The sequence below is a fragment of the Lissotriton helveticus genome, chromosome 3_1, assembly GCF_964261635.1.
Source record: "Lissotriton helveticus chromosome 3_1, aLisHel1.1, whole genome shotgun sequence".
Classification (NCBI taxonomy): Eukaryota; Metazoa; Chordata; class Amphibia; order Caudata; family Salamandridae; genus Lissotriton; species Lissotriton helveticus.
Window position 1 is genome coordinate 1,184,199,663 of NC_136061.1, and position 25,909 is coordinate 1,184,225,571.

Here is a 25,909-nt window from a genome sequence, read left to right on the forward strand (position 1 = left end):
AAAAAACAAAACAAACTAATCACTGAAATACTAGTCATAAGACAGGCACATTACCCATAGGCATGAGTGGAGAGCAAATAAGCTAATCCTGTAATTACTGTTTCTCGGACAATTAATTAATCCAATCTTCAACCGGTGCCCAAATCCTAGATGCTGTCTCCCTCCTCCTTCTACCCTTTAAAGAAAAAACTGACATTTCAAGCCTATGGATAGCTAGTAATCTAGCTCGCCAGTTCATGAAAGGGGACAGCCATTGAGAAAGTTATACAAAACCGGATCTGCCACATGGCTATAAACAAAAAGGCTAATATGTATTGTGAATTCACTTCTTCATTAATCCCCTCATCCACTGCAAATATCACCAGCTTTGGTGACAGACTGCAATTAATCTTGAGCGTGGAGTTAATACAGCGCTCAACGTCTGCCCGAAAACCAGAAAGAGATGGGCAAGTATAAAACATATGAATGAAGTCAGCCGCATACAGACCACACCTTGCACAAGAATCCCCCTTTCTACTGCCCCGTTTTAAAATCTTGGCAGGCGTATAATATAGGTCTGACATTGCCATATAGCTTTGAGTTCTAAGAGTCCCAGAAACCAAAACATCACTGGCGAGTTCCAAAGCTGATGTTAAATCCGTGCCCGTCTTCCCAAACTTGCTATCCCACTTGACACCTTGTGCTAATAGATCATCAGGAAGAATGGAAAATAGATATTGATACAACACACCTATTTTACTTCTTTTTTTGATTAGTTCAATAACGGGAAGTTTACCTAATAAAGAAGGTGTGCCCCTTAAACATTTATGTATAAAACTTTGTATCTGAAGATATTTGAAAAAATCCCGTGGTAAAAACTTCAATTTATCCTTTAGAGCGGCGTAAGAGAGAAGTTGACCATCCCTAACTAAATCCTCTATAGCCCGAACCCCAAGCGCTTGCCATCTGATCATCGTTTGATCCTTGAATATACCAGGCAAAAGCTGAACAGCTTTAAAGGGAGTAAAAAAATTCAAGTTGGGAATATATAGCTTCCGCCTGATTTTCCGCCAAATAACAAACATAGCCATTATGACATTGAACCGCGTTCTCTTATAGTAACTTGGTTCTATTACTTCCAATAAAATGCTCTTGGCCTCACCGCCTAGACCAATCTCAAAAATAGTTGGCCGATTACATAGCGGCACAACTGCAATCTCCAAGCAATGGTACGCCCAGCGTCTGAACCATGGCTGCCCAATAATAAAGTAAAAGATTTAGTACTGACCAACCACCCCGAGCCCGGGGAAGGCACATAAACTTAGCTGCGTGACGTGACCGCCTATATCCCCACAAAAATCTATTACAAATCCTATCTGCCTTACTAAGACTGCTTTGTGTTAATTCTAAGGGGATCGTCCTAAACAAATATAAAAACTTCGGAAGGACAACCATTTTAAGAACACTGCATCGACCATATGAAGAAAGATGAAGGTGGTCTAATCGCTCTAATTTGATATTAACTGCCTCCACCACCGGAAGAAATTTTAAATCCGGAATAGCTTCTACTTTGGCAGTTATGCATACCCCAAGATATATAGCTCCTGTAACAACTGGGGCATCAGAAATTGGGAAATTGGGTGTCTGAATTACTTGGGTTTTGCCTACATTTCATTTATACCCTGACACTACTCCGAAACACTAGGCCAAGGTATTAAATGCAGAAGAAACGTCTGATGTTAAAACGACTATATCGTCTGCGTACGCTAGATTGCAGTACGTCGTTCCGCCAGCCCTTATTGGCATTATGTCCTGGTTACCCTCTATCTTACTCAAAAACGGATCGATATAAAGGGCGAATAATAAGGGTGAACACGGACACCCTTGCCGTGTGCCCCTACTTATAGCAAAAGAACTGGTCTGTTGCCCAGAAATACGGAGTGCAGCTTTTGGGAAAGAATACAATGCCCGAATTGCTTGAATAAATTCAATACTGAATCCCTTCCACTGAAGCACGGCCCACAAGAACCCCCAGGAGACCCTGTCGAATGCCTTCTCGGCGTCCAACAGGATCACCCCGAGGGGAGAGGCCGTGACGTGCCCAATCCAAAAGAGCTATAACCCGTCTAACGTGGTCTGACGTGTCACGCCCAGGGATAAAACCAGGCTGGCGTAGCGAGACCAGAGGAGTAATAACTCGAGCTAATCTGACTGCCAAGATTTTAGAATACATTTTTGAGACTCTGTTTAATAGCGATATGGGTCGGAAAGATGAGGGTAAAAGCTCCGGCTTGCCTTTCTTCTTAAACAGGACTATAGTAGTGTCTTTCCAAGATTCAGGGACAATACCCTTCTGTGCGGCTCTAAGCACATTAAGCAAATCTATCCAAATCTCCCCCAGAAATGCCTTAAAGAACTCAAGAGGCACAGCATCTGGACCACAAGCTTTGCCATTCGCTAAGGACTTCACCGCAAGTTCGACCTCATCCCATTGAATAGGAGTTGATAACAATTCACTCTGCTCTTGAGATAACTTAGCGGTGTCAATTCCCAATAGAAAGTCCACGACTTCCCTCTCTATAGAAGGGCTCGAGATATCCTCACTACACAAATTAGTGTAGTAATTTAGGAACACACCATTTACACCTTCCTGTGTATCGTGAACTATCCCCATATGATCTTGGATTTTTACAACACGACTCTGTACACTTTGCTGCTGGAGTCTCTTGGAGAGGACCCTACCAGAATTCTCCCCAAACTCAAACATCTTTGTACAATATTGAAGATATTTTGTGCAAGGTCCTGTCCAAAAAACTCCAGAAGTCTGGCTTTCATGATTGCAATTTCCTGTTGACAAGATTCAATATTATGGCCATGCTTGATTTTACCAGCAATTAAGGGACCCTTGTATTTGTCGAGGCACCTCCTTCCCCGTGGTTTCACAATATGTACGGACTGCCAATCGCGTCCTGATACCGACTGGTAGAACTCGATATGTTCTCTTGCTTAGTCGACTGTTTCCCCCATGGATACGTCTCGTCTCGTAAGAAAAACGAGACGAGACGTAATTGAAACCACGGGGAAGGAGGTGCCTCGACAAATACGAGGGGCCCTTAATTGAAACAAGTGACTTATACCAACTTGAACATTTTAACCTGTTACCTGTCGAAGAAAAAGAAACTAAAGAAAAGACCTGCCCACACAGTCTCTCTTTAAGAAAAACAATTCAACATCAAGTTTGCAGAATAAATTGACCTGCTAACCATAGTGTATGGTCGTATGTGAAGATTAATACATACAAAGACTGGAAGAATCAAAATCCTTAATTGAGAGAAAAGATAACGGTCTAATGAACCTGATGACCCCAAGCAAATACATTTTGTCCTGATGAAGGTGTGACCACATCTGCGGGCTCAAACACTGAAACGCGTCGACGCATTTTCACCAAAATAGAATTCAAACAAAGCCCAGGAGACTCTAGATATATCGCAGTTTGTAATACTGGAAGTCTGAATGAATCTGTGTAAAGGCTGTTGAATCTGATAATCTGTAGGAACATTAGGTGCTGTATTTACAATAGGGGGTTTCTTTTGTTTATTTACTTGTAATTTACTGTGTGATTATCTCTATGATTTATAGAATGTATTTTCTCTTTGTCTAATATGCTGTACAAGTGTAATTTTATTATGTTTTTTTAATAATTTTCTTTTTATTATGAGATGTTTTTATGCTAAATGTTTTCAGTAGACTCCAATTGACTTTATACTGAAATTTTAACAAACATATATTTTAATAAAAAGACTGTAAACGTTATAATTTAGTTCGTGACCAGTGATTTGAGTAATAGATTCAGTTCATGTTGTGAGTGAATGAAATAGGAATACTGTAAGTTGGGTGTTAGTATTCCTACATACAAACCTCTCCAGGGATAGCCTTTTGACTTTCTAGTGCCTAAAGTGATTGTATGACTAAACAACTACTGTCTTTACCACGACTTCCTAAACCACGAATGTTTTACAACGATCATTTCTAAACCACTACATTTTAAACTACTACTCCCTAAACCACGAATAAATAATATTTAATGTCACTTTTTCAATGTATGCCTTTTTTTTTTCTAAAATATTAGTTACTTTATTTTTTCAAATACGATCATACTGATCATATTCATTTTTTGATTTGAAAGCTTTTACAATTGTTTAAATCAATGCAACACTGCCATCTCCTGTCATAAACCGGTAATTTTTATGTAAATCATTTTCTTCACAAACCTTTGCTGTTTTTGATACGTAACTTTTACAATTTTATTCTTTACGTTATAATTCTTACTATAAATATTTTCTTAATTGTATTTGTGGGGGGAGTCACCCCACACCCCCCCCCTCCGTTGTTCAGGTGAGTCGTGGTTCCGACCTTCGTTGTTCAACCGTTCGTTGTTGAGCAGGATTCGTTATTCGCACCACGTTGTTCAGGTGAGTCGTGGTTGAAACGTCGTGGTTTAGGATGTTTCCCGCCTAAAGTACCCTGTTCCCTGGAACCAGTGGGGTCTTCTCTCATATTCTTTACTTAATCAATGGATTATGGTCCGATAAGATCTGTGGGGGAGAAAAAATAGAAGAAGCAGCTGCCACCTGCTCTGAAATAAAAACATAATCTAACCTAACATATTTATTATGAGGAGCCGAATAATAAGTGTATCCATCATCTAATTTATTGTAAAAAACATAAGTCTATGATTCCGTGCTCCTGAAGTAAGTTCTGAAGTGTTTTGAAAACTTTCGGCTTCCTGCCACCGTAGTCGACATTATTTGCAAAATCAAAGCCACTTGAAAATTTGATATTTATATCCCCACATAATAAGAGTGGGCTGGGCCACAGAGCTAACTCAACATTTAAAAACTGAAACACCTCGGGATCATCAACATTAGAACCATAGACAGTGCATACCGTTAATAATCTATCATTAATTAGAAATTCAGCAATAACCCACCTCCCCATTCGATCTTCCCGGATCCTTTTGCAGACACCTAGCCCCCACTTCATGAGAATAGACACCCCTCTTATCATAGATGATTGTTTAGAACAATCTAAGAGATCAAACCCCGGTATCTTCAAACAATCTCGCCTTCCCCAAAGTATGTGTGTCTCCTGAATACATAGAATATCAAGATACATGGTCTGTACAATTTTAGAGAATAACGCCCGTTTCTTTGCATCGTTGAGACCACACACATTCCAAGTACCTATAACAAGTTTATCCTGCCCCATCTAACCAAACAAACCAAAACCTACTTTGTAATTCTCCCCTTTTTTCACCCGATACCTTACAACTAAATATATAATCATTTTGATCAGAGCACATTGCCATTTCTGCAAAAACTTTTGTAAGCCTGCTACTCCTTATCCCTGCTTTACACCCCCCACCAACACCAACCCCCCGTACACCTCCCCCACCACCCAAACGGCCCCACCCCCTCTTCAGCCCCCCTTCCCATACAACACCCCTAAGTGGCAAAAGGACTAAGTCCTTGTGATGGACAAAGCTGGTAACCCACTCCCACACGGGTTACGTCTCCCCATATCTTGCAGAAGAAGAGGGAGGGCAAGGGACAAGAGCACTAAATAGAAACAAAAGAGAGAGATACCTATTTGACGTAGTGGGAGAAAGGAAAAAATTCCCCAATAAATGAGCACAGACAAACATATAAATTATTTCTCCCAATTTACATCTAGCGCTTGCCTCTTCGTCCTCCCACTCCTCCTCAAAAACTAGAAAAAACAGAAAATACCCCAAACTGGTCCCGCCTTTTTAAACCTTTAATCCTTCACATCGCAGAAAGAAATGCCTTAGCCTGTATTTCAGACAAAAAAAACTTAGTCTGCCCTTGCCAGATAATCTTCAACTTTGAGGGAAAAAGTAGAAAGGCCTGTGCTCCCTTCGCCTGAAAGGGAGCAATCAGCTGGCGGAGCAGCCACCTCCGCTCCACTGTAGCAGGACAAAAATCGGGGCGGACAGAAAAATCGCAGCCCTTGCCTCGCCTTTTCCTATCTGGCCTTGCTAACTCATATACTTTTTCGCTGGCTAAAAAATTGTTGAGACATATCAGTATTGCACGGGGCTTATCCCCAGTCTTTTGCCGCTGTTTAAAAGGAAAGCGATGAGCACGAAGGACCTCAGCCTGCCAATCCCAATGCGGGGTTTCCGGGAAGACCTCTTGGAAAAGTTCAACCACAAATTTTCTTACATCAGCCCCTTCAAGGCCCTCCGGAACCCCTAAATTTCTAAGGTTGTTCCTTCTCAGCCTATTTTCTAAATCCGTTAGTTTCCGTAATATGTCCTCCTTCTGTGCCCCAATCAAATCAGTTGCATTCCTCTGGGCAGCTACAGCATCTTCGAGGTTAGAAATCCTTTCCTCTGCTTCCCCAACTCTGGTTGCTATTGCCGTGCAAGTTTTTGTTAGTCTCCAGATAGAGTTCTGGACTCTGCGACAGACTCCCTGAGTACGGGCATTCTCTTGACGAGCCTCCTCCTGATGCGCAATGATTGTTTGATAAATGAGTGATAGCGTAATCTCAGTGGGAGGTGGCTCAGATTCCTGAGACTGTGTTGTAATTATCCCTACTGACCTGCCATCCTCTAAATCCAGGTCATCGATTAAGGAGTTATCCATGGGCGGAGAACCAAGCCCCCCCGAGCCCTCTCTCCTAGGATTCCGTATCTTCTAACCATTCCCCTTTCGAACTGTCCGGGGAAGCCGAGGACCCAACCCACTACTCAGGACGTTATTCTGCCGCCAGTCCCCATTATCACTGCCGTCATCAGTCCACTCAGGATCTATCTCCTCTTCGTCAAAAGATGACCCAGTATTCTCTGAAAGAGAAAACAACTTTTCACCTGCAAGCTCTTTGCAGAGCTGATTAGTTAGTTATGCCTGATGCCAGTCTAATTGCATCCCTTGACTTATTACCAGTTACGCCGGCCGGCGCTTCACTTCCTGGCTAAACTAAACTTCCCACAATGCAGTTCACGGGATCGCTCAACTTTACACTGGAGTCTGATCCTTCTGCATTTTGCACCAAATAATCCTCTTTGATCCCCTGACTAGGGGCCACAGATATTTTCTCGATTTTGTCCTGTACAGGGGGGGCGCTACTATTATTGCCATTATTGTCAGTGCATATAGATATAGCCATCATTGTTCCCCCTCCTGTTGCCGCCTCTGAAACATTTACCGTATCCACGGTAACTTGAGGTACTAAGCCAGAGCCCTTAGTCTTTGAATTTAACTGATTAAACAGAGCAGGTACCGTCTTTGCGCCTCCTTTTGGATTACGGACTACTCCTGTGCTTGTCGTCTTCTCTACACTCCCATCAGTTCGTATGGCGCGTGCTGCTTCAGTATGAGTCTCCCGATCATTCCCGGAACCTCCAGCGGCAGCTGCCACGGAGCGTGCTCGTGCCGCGAGTGCAGCCTTGGAGATGGCTTTTGGCGCCATACCGCACCCGCCGGTATAGGAGATTGAGACCAAGCGCCACATAGAACAGTGAAGCACCCAATTGACGCCAGCAGTATTGGTGCCTGTTAGCAAAGCAGCAAGTCTGAGCATACCGGTAAAACCAGAAAGCAAGAATTTGTTTTACCGCATTTCCACACGGGAGACACGGCGCCAGAGAAACCACTGGGGAAGGTTAAGACAGCTGGGTTAAGGTTCCGTGGGAGAGGGAGAGAGCATCAGCTTACTCAGCCAAACGAGTGACCACCATCTTTCCCCCTTCAGATGATTCGTCATTCAAGTCGTATGAAAGTAGAGTATTACAAATCTCCAGCCAAGAATACTTGGGTACCCTTTTTTAAGTGAATCAGTGCATCTGCTATATGCTTCACTGTTATTGATTGAATATTTGTACTGACTGATCTAAGATTCATAGTCACAATAGCAAGGTACGTGTCCCTGAGTGGCAATCCCTACTTTTAACTGAAAGTACCCTAACAGCTGGAAAAAGGGGTCCTGCTTCAACCAGATTACCGGAGGCTCTCCTGATAAGTGAAGGTACTCTAAATGTGAGGAACCCATGTCTAAATTCCAGTTTCAGGGCCAAGGTTTCTTGTAGGAGTATTATATGGTGCTAATCTATAAAATTGCACCATTCAAAATCGCTAAGTTTTGCTCTAATGCCAGCCACGTTCCACAAGAGAAGTTTAATAGTGTCCCCTTCTGGCACTCCATTCCCCGCGGCATTCACTAGGATGCAATTTAATTGGGCCACTTCTGTATCCATGTTTCCCTGCAGGCCTCCTAGCTGTATACTTGGTTCCATCACCTCCTTCCCAAATGGAGATATGTGTGGGGAGTCTGATGGTATTTCAAGTAAGTGTGCCTTCCTATCCAGCAGGTATACCAGCAGCCCTCTCAGTCAGTCAACCTCTGATAAAACATCTGTAGATTCATGTGACCCTGTGGGGGAGTGATTAAATGTTGTGCCTTTTTGTATTGTACCACTGTAGTCAAAGCCAAAGCAGTCTTTATTTCGATCATTTCGATCATATAAGACACAATATTGATAACAATGTTACATGAAAAGGGTAAAAGCACAAATATGCATACAACTGTTAAAATGCAGTAAATATTTTGAGAGATGAACAATAAAGTGCTGTAATGTAAAATACATTATGTACAAAAATGTATTTAAAAGTCATCTATGATGTTAAAAGGGTTAAAGAGAGTTAATAACATTTTGGTATTTTGATAAATTAACAAATACATTACTCAATCAGCTGAAAAGCTCATACATGCTGCTGAATATTAGAAGGCATGGTCAGGATAGCTAACAAACATAGCCCAGTAGGGCAATGGTATATACAGTAAATGTAGACACACCACTGTTTGGATGCAATTGCCATTCATTAGCTTCTTAGTTATTCATATTTTTGGCTCGTATACCCCACATCCAGCTCAAAAATGTTGCCATGGCTATAGCTGCTGTGTGTTGATCTTTAGAATACGAAGAGCTATGGCACTAGGTCTGGTACCCAGATTGACGCAAATTGGTTTAAACCATTTCTACCTAGGAAGCTTATATGCAGGTCACACAAATAAGATGTGTGGGATTGACTCAACCTGCTCAGGGCATGAAACACATTTATCATCTGATGAAACATTCCATTTGTGTGTAAACGATTTAACGGGGAGTGTATCCACCCTGAATTGATGGAATAGCTTTCTATCACATGGTTTAGTTATTAGATACCAGTACTCCTCGAACAGGGTATCTTGCTTGTGTTCCAGGAAGATGCCTGACAGGGAGGTGTCATTGGTGGATTTCAGACAGTTCATTTTGACCATATTCCAGTATGCTTCCTTAAAGATTTTTTTGGAAGGAAACAGACTGCCTACCAAACCTTCCCAAGATGGCTCATCCCCATATTTGCCAGTGTTTGCCAGTGTACACTTTATTTTTTGTAACCAGGGGATTTTACACAATAAATGTGTCCCTCTTACATCTAATAGAGCAATAGCATAATGTAACAACTCCGGGGTAGATCAAAGCCTTCTTCAGTATGCTAGGGGTATATATCGTGCTATCTCTTCTAGGGGACAGCAACCCAGATCTAAGTATAGGGGCATTAGGGTAGTAGATTGCAGGAGGTTAGTAAGGTCTCTCAAGAATTTATTCTAGCAGTAGTCAAGGGTGTCAGGGTGTCAAGGCCCCAAAGCTCTGCGCCAAGCAAGACTGAAGCCCTAACTTTTGTATCATATATCTTTAGCACCGGGCCTACCGGTTTTGTATGTGACAACCTCTGCTCTTTCAATAATGCTCCTGCCAATTGAGCATGCTTGAGGGACAGTATGTCAACCTGGGGTCTCCATTTTAATTTCCTACCCAGTGTGATCCCATCTGTCTGTTTGAGTTGAACCTTATTCATAAAGACCCTTCCTTTTATCGCTTTGTAATTGTGGAGAACCATAAATTTGTTTTTCTCCACATTAACCATTAACTCATGATCTCCACAAAAATCCTTGAATCTTTCCAGTGCACTCCGCAACTCTGTTTGTGTTTTCGAAATTATAAGAGTATCATCGGCAAACAAAAGTATGGGTATCTTAATGCCGGCAAGTGTGGGGCATCAGTTGGATAGGAAGTAAAATTGTTGACAACCCTGTTGATGAATAGCGAAAATAGAGTTGGCGCCAGGATGCACCCTTGGCATACCCCTTTGGTTACCAGAAACCTGTCAGTTACATTGCCCTGCACGCCCCAGCGAACCTGGGAAAAATTGGACTTATGCAGCTTGACTACCAATGATAGCAGTTCTAATGGCATCCCTGAATCTTTAAGTACCCCCCATAGTTTGTTATGCGGAACCAGATCAAAGGCGGATTTGAGATGGATAAATGCCGCATAGATTGTTCCTCCCCCGATGACCACCACATGCCAATAGATCAATATAAACCTAAAGACTTGATATATAGTGCTTAGGTGTTGGCAGAAACCAGCCTGTAATGGGGACAGAATGTCGTTGTCTGTGATCCAGGACTAGATTCTGCTCAGCACTAGCCTAGCCATGATCTTTTGTATACAATCTATTAGGCTAATTGGCCTGTAGTTTCCGGGCCGGGAGCCATGCCCCTTTTTATATATCGGGAAAATGTTGGCGCCTCGACAATAATATGGAATAGGAGCACCACCAGCTATCGCATTGGCAAGTAACTGTATATATGTCAGCCAGTTATACTTATTGTGTAAAAATAAATCTGCCGGAATGCAATCAGGGCCCGGAGCCCATCTTCTGGGGTTTGCATTTAGGGCAGATTCAACCTCTTCTCTATTAAAAAAACAATGGGATCTGATTTGGGTAGTTGTATATTATCTGGGTTGTTGCCAGTAGCAGCAAATTGAGCCTCAAAATGGGATACCCACTGGTCCAGGGCTACATAATTAATAAGAGTTTGTCGACAATCTCCACTGCCCCATTTCACTATCTGCCAACATTTTTGCATACCTTTTTCTTTTCTAGCATGGAGAAGGTCTACCCATTGTTGATCATCCCACTCCTTCTCAGCTGTGACCTGGGTTCTTTTGTAACTCTTTCGTGCAGTTTTAATTTCATCCATTTTTTAAAGATTTATAGCATGGGAGAGCCTCTTATAGTCCTCTCTATAGGCCTTGTTGTACCAAGTTCCTGCTTTTGGGATAATCATTCTTTTTGGTTTGTGGGGTTTAATAATAAAGGATTTGAGATTTGTGAGCATGTTATCATGGATGTGCATGATATTTGCATTTATTTCCTCCTGGGAATCTAGGTTTTGGAGGACTACTAATGTACACTCCACCAGTGCCTTCATCTGCTCTAACGAGTTCTCATTTCCTACCATCATGGCCCATTTTACTCTTCTCATGTTGTTACATCATACAGCATCCGCGGTCTCACCCTCTGTTACCATCGGCCGTGCCTGTGGAGAACCCCATACGTGCAATCCCATCAACAGTGGATTGTGGTCACTTTCACTTCTCTCGAGGATCACCATATCAAACAGGGATGACCATAGTTCTAAATTAATAAGAAAATAATCAATGTGACTGCTTCTATGCCCATTACTATATGTGTGAGAGACCATTCTATTGGAGGAAGTCCTTGCATTTACTGCCCTGATTCCCCTTTCCAGGCAGAGGCCTTTTAACTGGAGTGCGGCCTCTGTCCATTTCTTTATTGTGGGTAGATCCAGGGATGGTATGTTCCATTAGGTATCCTCCTCTACACTAAGGCTTCCATCTTCCTGATCAAGGGGCTCAAATGAGCAATTAAAATCACCCGCAATTACCAGTTTACTTCTGCCCCTATTATTGTTGATAAAACTTTTAAGTAGGCTAACCGTGTTAGATAGTTTACCACCCACCATCCCTCTTGCATATACATTTATTACCATTATATTGGGGGAGTGACTCACACATATAAGTATGGCCAGGATATCCAGGCTATCTATTGGTACTTCCTCTACCTTGTAGTCCGAGTGCTGCCTCACCCATAGAGTAATCCCTCCAGAGGGTCTGCCTTTTCGCCCGCCTATAGCTGGCTTTGAAAAGTTTAGATAGCCAGGGCGGTAGATGTGATTCAATGACCAAGTTTCTTGAAAGGCCCAAATATCATGGTCCTCTATAAATGCAGACCAGTCTGCTGAGGCTATTTTTGTATGCAGTCCCACAATATTCCAGGAGGCAAGGGCCAATCTGGTTGTGGATGGTTCAAGGATAATAGGGAGGATAACAACCTTGCCATTAGTTTCTTGAATTAATGACATTTCTCCCAAGGTGTTACTATCAGTGGGAGTTTTGGAACTGTCATTCCAATTTTCTGTGGGATTACCTACCCCGATCTCTGACCATGAGCCCACAAGGCCAGTACAAGGAAGGGCCCTCGTTGAGTTCGATAGTTCGCCCCCATGCAGTGTGATGTCAGGCTAAGTCTTGAAGGAATGTAAAGCAGCTTGTTTTACCAGTCTATAATCTATTGAATGATCAAATGAAAGAGCACCACACCAGGTATATATCAAATATATATGTATTTATTCTAAACACAACCCCTCTAGTCTCTTTATGAGGCTAGAGGCAAAAGTACAATACAAGAACTTTAAATAGCACACAGTAAATAGCACAGTATACGTTTTGACCTAGGGGCCTCCCAGACCATATACTAAAATAGTGGTATAAGAACCACGTGAGGGATAGAAGTGAGGCCTAGGGCCTGTAGAACTGCTAGGGCAACCAGGAACCATCCAAGGTAGGGACACAGGAGACCCACGGGGGACGCGTGCAGTGTGTAAACACAGCCACGAATCACCATAGACTTCTATGAGGAAAGTTTGAGTTACAATTTTAAAGTTTAAGGACACTTAGGAGTGGACTGCTGTGAAACCCCTTTAGACTAGGACACTTCGAGACTCAAGACCCATGGGAGCACCGGAGTACTCGTGTTACCTCACCCAGGGAAGCCGGGTGCATAGGTGTCTTTTCGTGTCAGGTTTATCGTCGATTCCAATGGAGAGCTGCGAAGAAGTGCTGCAGGCGACCAGAGGAAAAGTGTCCGGGTGGATCCAAGGGTGGATTGTATATCTGAAGAACCTAGCCAGTGACCAGGATGGCGACAAGAAGATGCCAGTCGATGTCGGGTGCTTTAAGGTGAAGTAGGTGAAGCTTGATTCTTCAGCCACGAGGACCAGGAGGCGTCAACGACAACCAGAAGCTGGATTTGAGCTGTGCCACAAAGGATGTCAAGTGCTGCAGCGTTAGAATCCGGATTGGACCCGACAAACCTTGGCAACAGCAACCCACGCAAGATGTAAAGATTGGCTTAGGTGCAAATCAGCAAGGTCTGAGGGACTCACCCTTTGAAGGGGTGTCAGAGCATGTCTGGAGCAACCAGGAAAGCTCAAGAAACAAAGGATTGTCCTTCGTTCGGACCCACTAGCCAACGGACTAGAGATCGCAAAGGAGCCTCAAGCTGCGGTGAGGAAACCTATTGTCCAGGCCTCCCCTTCCGGAGTTTCGTCCAGCAGCAGGAGGTCAGACTCGTGTCTGTGGCAGCAGCATCCATTTTGTGATGCTGGGGCTCTTTTAAACATTTACTGGGAAAGTAAGTGAGTATATGTCTTCTCCCTCTAGAAGGGTGGAATGCTACCCCCGCCGCCAGAACTGGCGGGGGAGGGGGGGGTAATATTCCAAAGTGTTTGACACCAAACACAACATGTTTTGATAAAGCCAAACCAAAGTTAGCATTAACCGCGAGGATTACAATGCACTTAAGAGTATATGGTATTGCCATATCGCAGAAGAGCTGCAAGGAAGGGATACCCAAAAGCTGCAGAGGGGCTCAGCTCATGCTAGGGCACCCTCTCACACAACACCAAGCACTCTGCTTTCAGGATTGTCAAGGCCTGCCATAGGAGAGACTGATAGGTTAATATGTGTCTGTTTTAAATGGTGGATATAGGTATACTATATCCCAGTAAGGGGTGCTTACACCACCTTACCCAGGCTGCAAGTGCAGACCTGTGGTGTCATTTTGGAAGACTTCCCAGGGGTGGCATAGTACATGCTTTAGCCCCTGGTAGGCCTCTGGGGTACCTATGGTACCATATACTAGGGACCCATAAGGGTGACCCAGTAACCAACCTGGTATGTACCTAAAGTACATGCAATCAATTTAGAGAGGGAACAGCTAGGCTGTGGTCCTGATTAGCAGGGCCCGAGCCAGACTAAAGTCGAAAAACCAGTGAAACACAACAAAAAGTGGGGGTAACCATAGGAAGCAGACCCTACTCTCCTACAAGCATTTCTGGATATTTAATTTAACCATGATTGGCGATACTTTTGGGTGCCTAAATCTGTGTTCGAGGGAAATGAGCCCCTCCACTAGGTCATGGTTTGCTAACTTCAACCCTATACAATCCGAGTGGGAGTCAGAGCTACCACTGCGTGTAGCATGTCTTATGTCTTCCCTTATTATGGATCTGCACTCACAAGTTTTCCTGATCTAATGTATGGCTTTGTTGATGAGTGAATCTCATGGGTCTCTAGCTCCCTGTGGTAATTTGGGGAAATTGATTAAGTAAGTGCCATTTTATTTAACCTTTGGGTTAGGGGACTCAAAACCTTAATCTGTACTTCCCTCAGCCACAGTGGTATTCCTCATTGAGGTCATCAGTTTTTACACCCTCATCCTGTGTGAGTTAGTACAGATTGAAGGCTCAGTCCCTACTTTAACTGACTTAAGAACAAGCTGGGATGTTCCACAAGGGGTGTCAATTCCTTGCACACTTATGGAGGCTTGCTGCCGTGCCTGGCCGATTAAGTTCAGGGGTTTAGTAGGGCCCTTTAATATAGTGTTTATGTTAGATGCTAATGTTGCAAGGCTATCTAGCTTTTTGTTTAACACTTTATCTAGCCTAATCATGAATTCACATAGGCTCTTAATTTCACTCCATAGGTGGTCCAACTACAGCTATTCGTACGTTCTCCCTCCTGGGTGCCACCCGGCACAAGCTTGTGGAAGCTAGTGTCTGAGTGTTGTTTTTCTTCAGATGACCCCAGCACAGCATAACGATTTGAGCACTCAATTTCAACTATTGCAGAGAGGGAGGAATTCTCCTGCACGTTTAAAGGGGTTAACTGGGGTACCTCTGGTGCGGTCTCCATGGCCAGGTTGATATTTAGCTGGATTTCCCTGGATAATCTAGAAGTAACATTTCCCTTTTCTGTGTTCCTAAAATAAGACTTAATAGCTGTTGCTGTTGATATTCTCTCCCCCTCCAATTATCATTCTCTTTGGGTGCAAGCAGACTGTAGGACCGTAGGATCTGCTGTCATGGTTACCCCCACTTTTTGTTGGTGTCAGTATGATTTTTTTGACTAGTCTGACCGGGGTTCTGCTAACCCAGACCCCAGCTACTGTGCTTCCTTCCTAAATTTGACATAGTAAGTACTTTGGTACCTCAACAATTGGCTACTGGTATATCCTTCTAAGTCCCTAGTATAATGTACCCAGGTACCCAGGGCATAGGTACACCAGGGGTCTCCAAGGGGCTGTGGCATGTATTATGCCACCCCTGAGAGACCACTCAACCTGTGACTACAGGCCTCTGTAAGCTGGTCCCAGCACCACCTATGACAGATGTACGTTTCCTCACATCTGAGGTCACTACACATAAACCCTAAAAGTCACCCCTCAGGCATGCCTTTCAATCCTGAAGACAAGGTGCTTGGTTATAAGTGTGAGGGTGCCCTGCATGAGCAGGACACCCCTACAAACGCCAAAGTCGATTCTCCTGGCTTTGTAAGTGCGGTCAGCCATTTTAGTACATATAGTGGACATCATCCTTTACAAGATGTCTAACTATATAGTGGCTGCTCCGAACCCGGTAATGTTTGGTATTGAACATGTTGGAATCATACCCCAACACCGATTCCAGGGTTGGAAGTATTATCCCATGTACTGGAGGGCTCCCTCTGTACTCCGGGTTATAGCTTTTCAGGGTCTGACAGCAAGCTAGTGCTACTGTCGACCACAGACACAATTCTGCCCTCCTGCTGCTGAGCCAAGCTCAAACAGGGAAAGGTAGAACAATAGGTTTCCTGTTGCAGGGAGGTGTAACCACCTCCTCAGACTGGACTTAGTGTATTGGGCTGGGGTAGGGGCAGTTGCCAGTGCCACCAGACTGCTTTGAAGGACACATTTTGTGCCCTCCTTGCATACTCAGTTGGAACCAGTTAAGGGAACCCTTGGCTAATGCTCTGGTGCAAAACTGGACAGAGGACGTGGGAGTATCCTCCCCCCTGTCCAGCCCCTTCTCTGGTAGGGACCCCTGAGTTGTTCCAACCCTTTCCCTAGGGTAATTAAGGGCTTAACTGTGGGTGACTCTTCATCATAGAACAAGACTCATGCCTAAAACTACGTTACTCTTTTTGACCGTCTGGACACCTGGACTTCGCCTGGAACCACCACTCATCAAGGAGAACTCCTGTAGCTACTGGCTTCGCTGTTCTGCAAGTCTTTGTCATCATCGTCTGTGTCTGTGCTTCTTCCAGATTGGATGTGGGCATCAAGGACATCCAAAGTAATCTCCCTTGGAGTCATTAGTCACTCCCCTGCATCTTCAGGCACTGCAACAAAGCTGACTAGTCTGCTGCTCCTGACTTTTCACGGACTTTGAAAGGCTCAGCAACACAGGTGGTGGTTCTGCAACTCCCTCGAGGCCTGACCTGTCCTCGCTGCAATTTTGAGGCCAGTATCCCTCGTCAGAAACAGTGGGACCAAACTCCTGGGCAAAACGTTGACTTGCAATTGCCAAGGCTTGTTAGCTCTGCACTCAAGAGGTCTTTGGGCTACATGAATCTTCCACCTTCAGCATCTCTTGCTGCCAAGTTCTTTGTCCTCACCGCATTCTGTGTACCGTGGGCCTTCATCTTTGATGAGGTCCTCTTTCTACTCCTGTGCCTTTGCCTGTGGGACCTTTTGAGGGTCTTCTCTTGCTTCAGTGGGCTCTCCTGCTTGCTTGGGGCATGCTCTGACTCTCCTTCACTTGGTGAGTGCCTTGGACCTTGCTGGTTCCAACGTTGCTCCTTCATCTTTTCCCAAGTCTGTTACTGCTACCAAGGCTTTTTGGTGCTACCGCAGGACACGGACCCCCTGGTTCTTGACTTCTGACAAGGGACAGCTTGTGCACGGCTCCTGGACTTCCTCAGCATTGCCAGGTCCTCACAGCTGCAATGAAAAGGTCACTGTCATCACTCCTGCATTCTCCGACATCGGTGGGCATTGCTCTTCCGTGCCTCCTGGTCACCTCCGAGTGGCATAGATTCGGTCCCCTCTGCTTACAGGTTCTTCACTTCAAGGATCCACCCTTGGACTCCACTGGACACTTGCACCATTTTTGCCAGCAGCATCTTTACTGAAGTCCTCCATTGTGGTCTTCGGCTGTTCACAATGTCACTTCACACCTTTGCACTTCCCTGGTGTAGGAATCCTGGCTCCTGGGGTATCCACGCGTGGGGTGACTCTCCAACCTTCTGCCTTCCACTGGGTTTCTTCAGAGTCCACTGGGAAGGGCCCTTTTTCTTCAAAACTGCAACCAACACTTTCCCTTTGACTTCTATTGAGTACACAGCTGTGTTTCCACTCTGCACACAGCCTGTGTGGGGTTACTAGGTGCTTACCTTGGGTGGTTCCTTAGGTCCTCAGCTCTTCTTAGTCCCCTGGTTCAAGTCCCGACTTCGGTCGCAGTTCTCATTCCACTTTCTAAGTATATGGTTTGGCTTCCCCCTGGAGAGCATTGCGTATTGTGCGTACTTACCTCTTAAAATTGAAGTATTGTTATGTATTTGTGTTATATCTCTGGCTAGGAGATATACCAATGTGTTAGTGAGTGTTGTTTAATAAATAGACATATTTTTATAACTACATGTTGTGGTTCTTTTTCCTTTAACCTACATTGAATGATTAGATTTGGAAAAACAAGCTGATTGACACTCCTTCTGGACTAAGCCAGAAGGCTTATCTCCACAGCTAAGGTTGTCTATGACCATTAACACCACCATAAGGGTTTTCTGGATTAGTGCAAGGTGCTTCACTTAAATAAGTGTGCACCATGTACTAAGACAGCCTCCTGCACAGATCCTCAACCTCCTCAATCAATTTGGTCCACAGTGCAGTTCTTTGTTGAGACTATGGGTCTTTTCCTGGACCCCTCCAGCCCCACCAGCTTGTCATTCTATTTTCCGTAAGCATTCTTTTCGACACACCCAAGAAGTTGTACAATATCACTTGTAAATGTGACCACCTCGAGTGCAGTTAAACCAGGGATGTAACATCCAGGGGGTAGAGTGATGAACACACACATGGACTGGTGAGCAATAGACAGCAAGTGTTCTGGAAGTCAAAAGTTAGAGGTGTCGGCCTTTAAGCAATCTAGATGCTTAAGCAAACAATACAGTTATTATTATTATTATTTTGAAAAAATTTTGTAGAGCGCGTAGTCACCCGGAGGTATCCCAGCGCTAGGATCCCTACATCTGCGGGTCCGGGGGCAAACGGAAAGGGGGTGGAGGGAGGAAAGCAGACATAGATGGGGAGAATTAAGTTAAGGGAACAGGTGAGTTTTCAGGCGTTTCCTAAAACGTAAATAGTTATGTTCTGTTCTCAGGTCTCGGGGGAGAGCATTCCAGAGGCGTGCGGTGTGGACCGACAAGCGTCTTCCACCCGAGCGAGCTTTCTTGAATCTGGGGAGGATGATAAAAGCCTCCTTGTCCGATCGGAGCGATCTTGAGGATTTGTACGGTTTGATACATTTTCTTAGAATGGGGGGTCTTGGTTCTGCAGTAGTTTGTGCGCCAGGCAGAGGGCTTTAAATATCACTTGTTTCCTCACTGGGAGCCAGTGAAGGAGCTTCAATGCTGGTTTGGCTGAGGCTCTGGCAGGAGTGTTAGTGAGGATCCGGGCAGCGACATTTTGGATTCTCTGTAATTTATTCAGAGTTGCCTCGGGTGCGCCCAAGTAGATTGAGTTGCTATAATCCAGCCTGGAAAGTATTAGGCCTTGGACTAGTAGCTTTTGTGAGGTGGGAGGAAGTAAGGGCAAGATCTTTCTCATAGATTTCAAAAGCCCGAAGCAAGTCCCAGCTACTTTTTTTGCCTGCGTGGTGAATGATAGGTCAGTTTCAATCCATACACCCAGGCTTTTAACTTCCTGTTTTGGGTCTGGGGGTGGGCCTAGACAGGGTGGCCAGATATTCTGGGGGAAGGTGAGCCCTTTCTGACCAAGGAGGAGGATGTCCGTCTTTGAACCATTCAGTTTTAAGGCTGAACTGTTCATCCATCCTTGTATTCGCGACAGGCAGTTGAATAAGTCCGCAGGTTGTTGGCTAGGGTGGGATATGGAGACAACAAGTTGTGTGTCATCCGCATAACTGACGATGCTCACTCCGAATGGGGTGACAACCTCCTCCAATGGGGACATGTAGATGTTAAACAATGTGGGGCTCAGGGAGGAGCCCTGAGGCACCCCACATTGGAGGGGTATTACGGAGGAGCAGGTGTTATTCTCCCAGATCTGGAAGGAACGTTGGGCCAGAAAGGAAGAAAGCCAGGAAAGAGCGGAGCCTTCAACACTGACCCTTTTGAGCCTTTTAATCAGGAGTTGGTGGTTGACGGTGTCGAAGGCTGCGCTCAGGTCGAGGAGGATCACTGCCACTGATCCTCCTTCGTCTAAGAGTGTTCTGGCCTCTTCCACCGCTGCCAGGAGGGCGATGTCAGTGCCCTGCCCTGGGCGGAAACCTGTCTGTGAGTTTTTTAACCGGTTATTGGATTCCAGAAACTGGGAAAGTATCTTATTTACCAGTTTCTCAGCAATCTTGCTGGTCCCGGGGAGAAGGGAGATTGGTCTGTAGTTGGCCAATTCCATCGGGTCCAAGGAGGGTTTCTTAAGAAGCGCTTTAGCAACAGCCGCTTTCCAGCTAGGGGGGATGACTCCCTGTTGGAGAGAGGCGTTGATCAGCTGAGTGAGGGGAGGGATTATTATGGGAGCCACTTCCTTGAGGGTTCGTAGCGGGGCGGGGTCCCTAGGCGAGCCGCTTTTGATGGTTTTTAGTGTATTTCCGACTTCTTCGATGGTTAATTGTTCCCATCTTCAGTCCATACCCCCACATCTATTTGATGGTCACCTTTCAGTTCTGCTGCTGGTAACATGAGCTTACAAGGCACGATAGCACCAAAATCCATAAAGGGGCTGGGTGGCTCTGCCCATGCCTCATCCTGTCGCTGATGGGCCCGGGCATGGCCTGAACACAGCCCACACAGCGTGTCTCCTAGACGCCCTAAGAAGCGCTGGTCTAAAGCAGGTGCAGCTCAGCTGTACGAGCAGATGAAATTCTGGGATTTGCAGTACCCATCGCTGCCGGTCTCCAACAGTGACGGCTCTCACTCTGGGTCATAGATCGCAGGGTGCTCTCATCCAGGGCAAGTGATCAGGGAGTGATGAAGGAGCTCTCCAGTAGCCCCCCAACAGGAGTAACGTCACAGATTACAGAATGAGCTATTTCTGCACATTCATGACTGTGGTTCAGCTCGTAGCATTGTAATGTCCCAACACAAGCACAACCCTTCCTGAGGATGATAGAGATAAGGGACGTTTGCACACAAGGACAGAAACCCCAATTTGCAGCTGAATTTTGATGCTTTTCTGAAAACAGTTGATACACATGACTTTGTGTAGCTCATGCATATCGAAAAATATGTAGTTTTCTGAAATGTGACAAGCACTCTTGTTAATGTGGCCTAGTAATACTCAATAAACCAATGTTTATTAACCTATGATAAGCACTATTAAGTAGTAAAATATTTTACGCGTGCACTACTATAACTTGTTTAATATTTTATCTTAAAGGGTAAGTGTTCCCCGTAATTGTCTTTATTCTTTGGGGACATGTTGCTAATCCCGTTCCAGAATAAGAATAATGAGCAGGCCAAATATATTGTTGCTGCAGTGTTTCACTTGAGATGGGAGTATACTCAGACCTCCAAACTGGCAGGCTCATTTTAAGATTATGGGGCCATATTATCAAGAACATCGATAACATTATCGCAGCTAGATAATATGCCCTTGTGAATTCACATAGAAGCCCAGGTTTGATGTCCTGCACACCAGAACCTGGGCTTCTATGGGAATTCACAAGGGCATATTATCAAGCCCCTTATCGCCGCTTTAGCTGCAGTTTCCTGCCGCTAAAGCGGCGATAATGTTATCGCCCTTCCTTATAATATGGCCCATGGCATTTACTATGACAGCCTTCCCTTTCCCTGGGTTTAAAAAGCACCAGTTAAAGGGCCAGGCTCCTCTAATAAATACTAATTTAAAGTGTTTTTTTTTCCATTCAATATATGAAATTTGACAGCTGCCCATGTTGTATTCTCTAAGAGTAGTGATACTCACCCCATAACACATTTTTGAAAAAGAACACTTCTTGGAGGAGGAAGGCTAAATGAAGCTTAATCTTGACTGGCAGTCCTCGATTTATGACACATAGAATTACAGATGAGAACATGTTTAACCTGGGTGTTCTGAGTGATATCAAGTAGACAACGAAATTGAAGCTCAATTTGTCTATGATGTCACTCAGAACCCCGAGGCGAAAAACACCCCTGGTGTTCACTGCCAACTACCTCTAATTGTGTTTTACGTACGGACCACCCACATCATCTGTCCCTGCCTTCAAGTTCTATGCAGTTTCAAAGGAGTAATGGGGAGCCATATATATAATGTTCTTGCCTCCATGTCACACAAACGTGGCCTCCCGCCACCCACAGCCACTACACTCTGTGCCTTTCTTCGCCTCCGCTCCCTTCCTGATGCATTCTCTGCTCTTGCTAGAGATGCAGTGACAGCAGGGGCGGCCTTAGGCATGTGCAAGCTGTGCACCTGCACAGGGCCACCAAACCCCAGGGGCCACCACGCCAATATATATCCTTAATATAATAATCCTCTGAGGATGGATACATATTTGCGTGGCGGCCCCAGGCATGGATTTGGCGTCCTCCGACTCTGTTCCACTTCCAAACACCCTGACCCCTCCTCTTCACTGGCCTCCACGCTCCACCCCGGCCGGACCCCCTCTTCCGGGGCCCCCTACCTACGCTCCCTGCCCAGGGCCGCCATGAGCCTAGAGCCGCCCCTGGTGACAGGCTTTTCGAGAGCCCAGCCAGAGCATCCTAGAGTTTGTTCATGACATAGCAACAGCGGGTAGCACCTTTTGTTAGCCACTATTGCCATATCACAGCACTGGTTTTCTATGTTTACAAACTAGCCTTTGCGCTACTGGGGTTTGGTGAGAGCCATGCATAACAAGTGAACTATATAATGCCATACAATGGCTTTTCGGTCGTATGCATGGCAGATACAAAGACTACCTGAGTGTGACCAAAGTCAACCTACATCTATTGTAGCAAAAGGCAGAGGCACAAATGTCAAATCACACAAGAAACATGATCAGATACTAAACATTTGCCACAACCAGAAGAGGAAGCAAAGTGAAACAGGCTCCTGTGTTGATTGACAGATGCGGTCTTGGAACATAATCACAATTGATTCCAAGCACACGTGTGTACTTGTATCGAACTCAAGAAATTGAGAAACATGTACAAAAAGCAATCGCCACAGTCAAACTCCAACACACCATTGCATATAGGTTCCTTCATTAGAAACGTACTACAAATCCACGCTCAGAACATGAATGATACAACCTCAGTCAGCTCTACAATGACTAGACAGTAGTAAAATAAATCAGGTAGGGAAAGCCTACTCATTGTTTGGGGTGGGCAAAGTGGTAATTCTGCCGGTTGAATTTGTAAAATTGGTGTTACTCGTAACTGCGCACAGAGAGTGGCCGCTCGTAGGAGAAAGCAGTGCTGTCATATGGAAAGTTCTTGTCTAATGGGAGAATATGGTGCATCACTGACCACCAAAGCTCCATACATGACTCTCTATCAGGTGCACATTGAAACAAGTGGGGCAATCAGCAAGCTCATAAAAGGTAGTCAAATGTCCATAAAAAGAGTACCGTATTTGGAGAGAAGACAGAGACTGCACATTGGAGAGTGTTATTTTTGACCCACTGTATGTTGCCAGTGAACCGACTACGTAGTAAACATATTTAGAAAAAGTTAAAGCGGGTCAGTACCATTTGGATCTTCTTCTTTATTAATGTCACACACATTGTACAATACACATGTGGACACTCCAATCATGCCTTTGTCTCTCTCTTCTCTTTCATTAGGCGATTGCGCATCTGGGTCATATTGCCGCTCCGGGGCTAGTGTGGAGTCTCCACTGGATGGGGTAACTGGGGGTCTCTGCCCTAGGGGCACATACTGCCTTCCTGGAACTGCCTCCCCTGTGCCCTGTGGTAGTGGTAAGTCATGTGCACCATATCTTCATCTTATCAAGCATCTACATGTGTTTTCTTGATTGAGGATTTTACTAATCTGAGTTTATGTGTCTAATTGTTCACAAGTCTTGAAGCAATTCTTGGTGGACTTTTGACCCTATGCCCTGATGGTCTAATGTATTTTCCTTTGCCCCATTCCATTCATCTTAATCGCTCTGACCTTCCCTCTTGGCCTTTCCTTCGTATTATTTTCCTTTGTTTGGTCTTTCTTGAGTTTGTATATTACCAGCTGGTCTCGCATTTCCCTGGTTTTCCTGCAGGTTCATATCAACTGAAGGAGGGTCAATCTAGCTGTTACCCGTGCCCGGCTGGCTTCTACTGTGGTTACTCTGAGCCTCGTGGTGTGATCACCCCTCAACCTTGCCCACCGGGCCATTTTTGCCCGAAAGGCTCCGAGTCAGGTGTGAAGAACAAGTGCCCAAGAGGGACATTCAGCGCTTGGAAACAGCTGACATCAGCAGGTGTGTGAGTGTGTGTTAGTTTGTTTTCTGCATTCCACCCAATGCGTACAGTTTAAGAGATTTGTGCTGTAAGGGCTCAACTCATGTTATGCTGTATGTTTCCTATTCTATGCTATTTTATGTTGTATGTTTCCTATTCTGAGTGTGCAGCTCTCTAAATGTGTGCATAGATTCATATGCACATCTTGTCACATAACTACACACAGACAGACGTCTTTACTACCTACCCCCGTTGATCGTCTGTTCTTTTTTGAGATGCTTTGCTTACAGTTCTCCATGTGTCCTTCACAGGCGAGTGCAGCCCTTGCCCAGCTGGCTTCTACTGTGCTTTGGAAGGATTAAAGGAGCCATCGGGGCGATGCCTGCCCGGGTTCTGGTGCATCCAAAGAGCCAAGACGTCGAACCCCACTGATGGAGTGACAGGCAGACCCTGTCCAAGGGGGAAGTTCTGTGTCTCAGGCTTGATTTCAGGTAACAGTCCACACTAGAACACAGTAAAGTCGCAGACACAAACACATGCAAACGTTGTTCTGGCAGGCACTGCAGGCATCCCATGTATCTAGTTCCTGAGTTAGTGAGTGACTGTAACTTTCTTTAAAGTAAAGTACCTACATACCTATCTCGTCAGGCTGTGTGTCGATTACACCTCTCTCTGATCTCTGCGAATGGTTATCTCCTTTGAATTCTCTATTTCAATTCACACTTTTGGCCCTCCTCTGAAATATATTTCTGAGTATATTGAAAGTGGGTCTTTCAATCACTCTCCGATTCTGTGGCAAGTATCAATCATTGAATGAAGAAGTTGTTATTTAAGACATTACTTGTGGCAGAGCAGCCATATTGTTCAATGATCTCAGTTCCAGTCAGATGAAGTAAAGGTGTGATTATATCTAAACCCTGCTGTTTGACAGGCAACAGGCTGTCTATTGACCAAAAGCAGAATACTATGTATTAGCGTAAGCCTTCAAATATAAGAACTAAGCACACACAAATATGAAAATGATAGAACAGGACTGAAAGTGAGCTGGAATTGACTAGCGCAGAGTCTAGTACTTTTACTTTCTCTGTTATATATATATCTCATATTTATCTTAACTAGAGATTCTACATGTGCCAAACATAATGTATTACTGCAAGTAATAGCTAAAAGGTCTTCTCTGAGCTCTTGTGTTTTTATTATCTCTTTGGTTGCCTGTCTATTGGCCCCATCCGATTTCTTGGTGCATTCTATGTGCTCCTTTCCGGTATTGCTCCATTGGTCCCTGTAACTGTATCCCTCTCTACTCAAAGTAGTGTTCCTGCAACATTCCCTCTTATCAAACCCAAACTCTAAATGATGTAGCTGATACCTGCTGATGACTATTTGCATCTCCTCCTCTAACCTTTGTCAGTATCCCCATGTAAAAACAGTGGTAGAAAAGCACAAAGGCTAGTAACGTGGGAGTGGGAGTAAGACGGGGAAGAAGATGGTTGAACAAAATGGAAGTAAAGCAGGAGAAAAGTAATAGGTTTGCTAAAAGGAGAAAAGTGGGTGTGGGAGCAAATGGTTTGCAAACTAAGTAGTAAATCTGGAGGAGTAATAACGAAGTTTGAAAAAAGGTAGCAAGGTGATAGTAAGGGTTTTTATAAAGAATTAGAGTACCGTAAGAGGGCAAGGGGTTTAAAAAGAGGAATAAAGCAGGAGGGGGAGGGTACAGTAGGAAGGGAAGTGAGCCATATAAAAAAGGAAGCATATTCGGAAGATAGGTTAGAGGTTTGTACAAAAAATAGTAGGAAAGTAGGAAAGAGAGTAAGAACTTTGAAAAAACTAGAGTAAAGTAAAGCATGGAGGACAGTATTGAAAACAAATGGACGGAGGGTTGTTGGGACTTTAAAAGCCATAGAACGATACTCAAACATGCAGGAACAAAGGTTTCTTCAAGAATGTCTTTCAGCAGGCTTTGTTTTGTCAACCTGGTGAAAGTCATTCTAAAAAATAA

The 25,909-nt window shown here is 44.6% G+C and overlaps 1 protein-coding gene across 1 annotated transcript in view; it reads left to right on the forward strand.

Moving 5' to 3' along the window:
* The window catches only part of LOC144824222 (uncharacterized), a 652,050-nt gene that overhangs the window by 21,564 nt on the left and 604,577 nt on the right, over positions 1 to 25,909 (forward strand). The window contains exons 3-5 of the mRNA XM_078683370.1: positions 23,299 to 23,433; positions 23,730 to 23,930; positions 24,222 to 24,401. Coding sequence (XP_078539496.1) covers positions 23,299 to 23,433; positions 23,730 to 23,930; positions 24,222 to 24,401 — 516 coding nt within the window. The remainder of the gene's footprint in view (positions 1 to 23,298; positions 23,434 to 23,729; positions 23,931 to 24,221; positions 24,402 to 25,909) is intronic.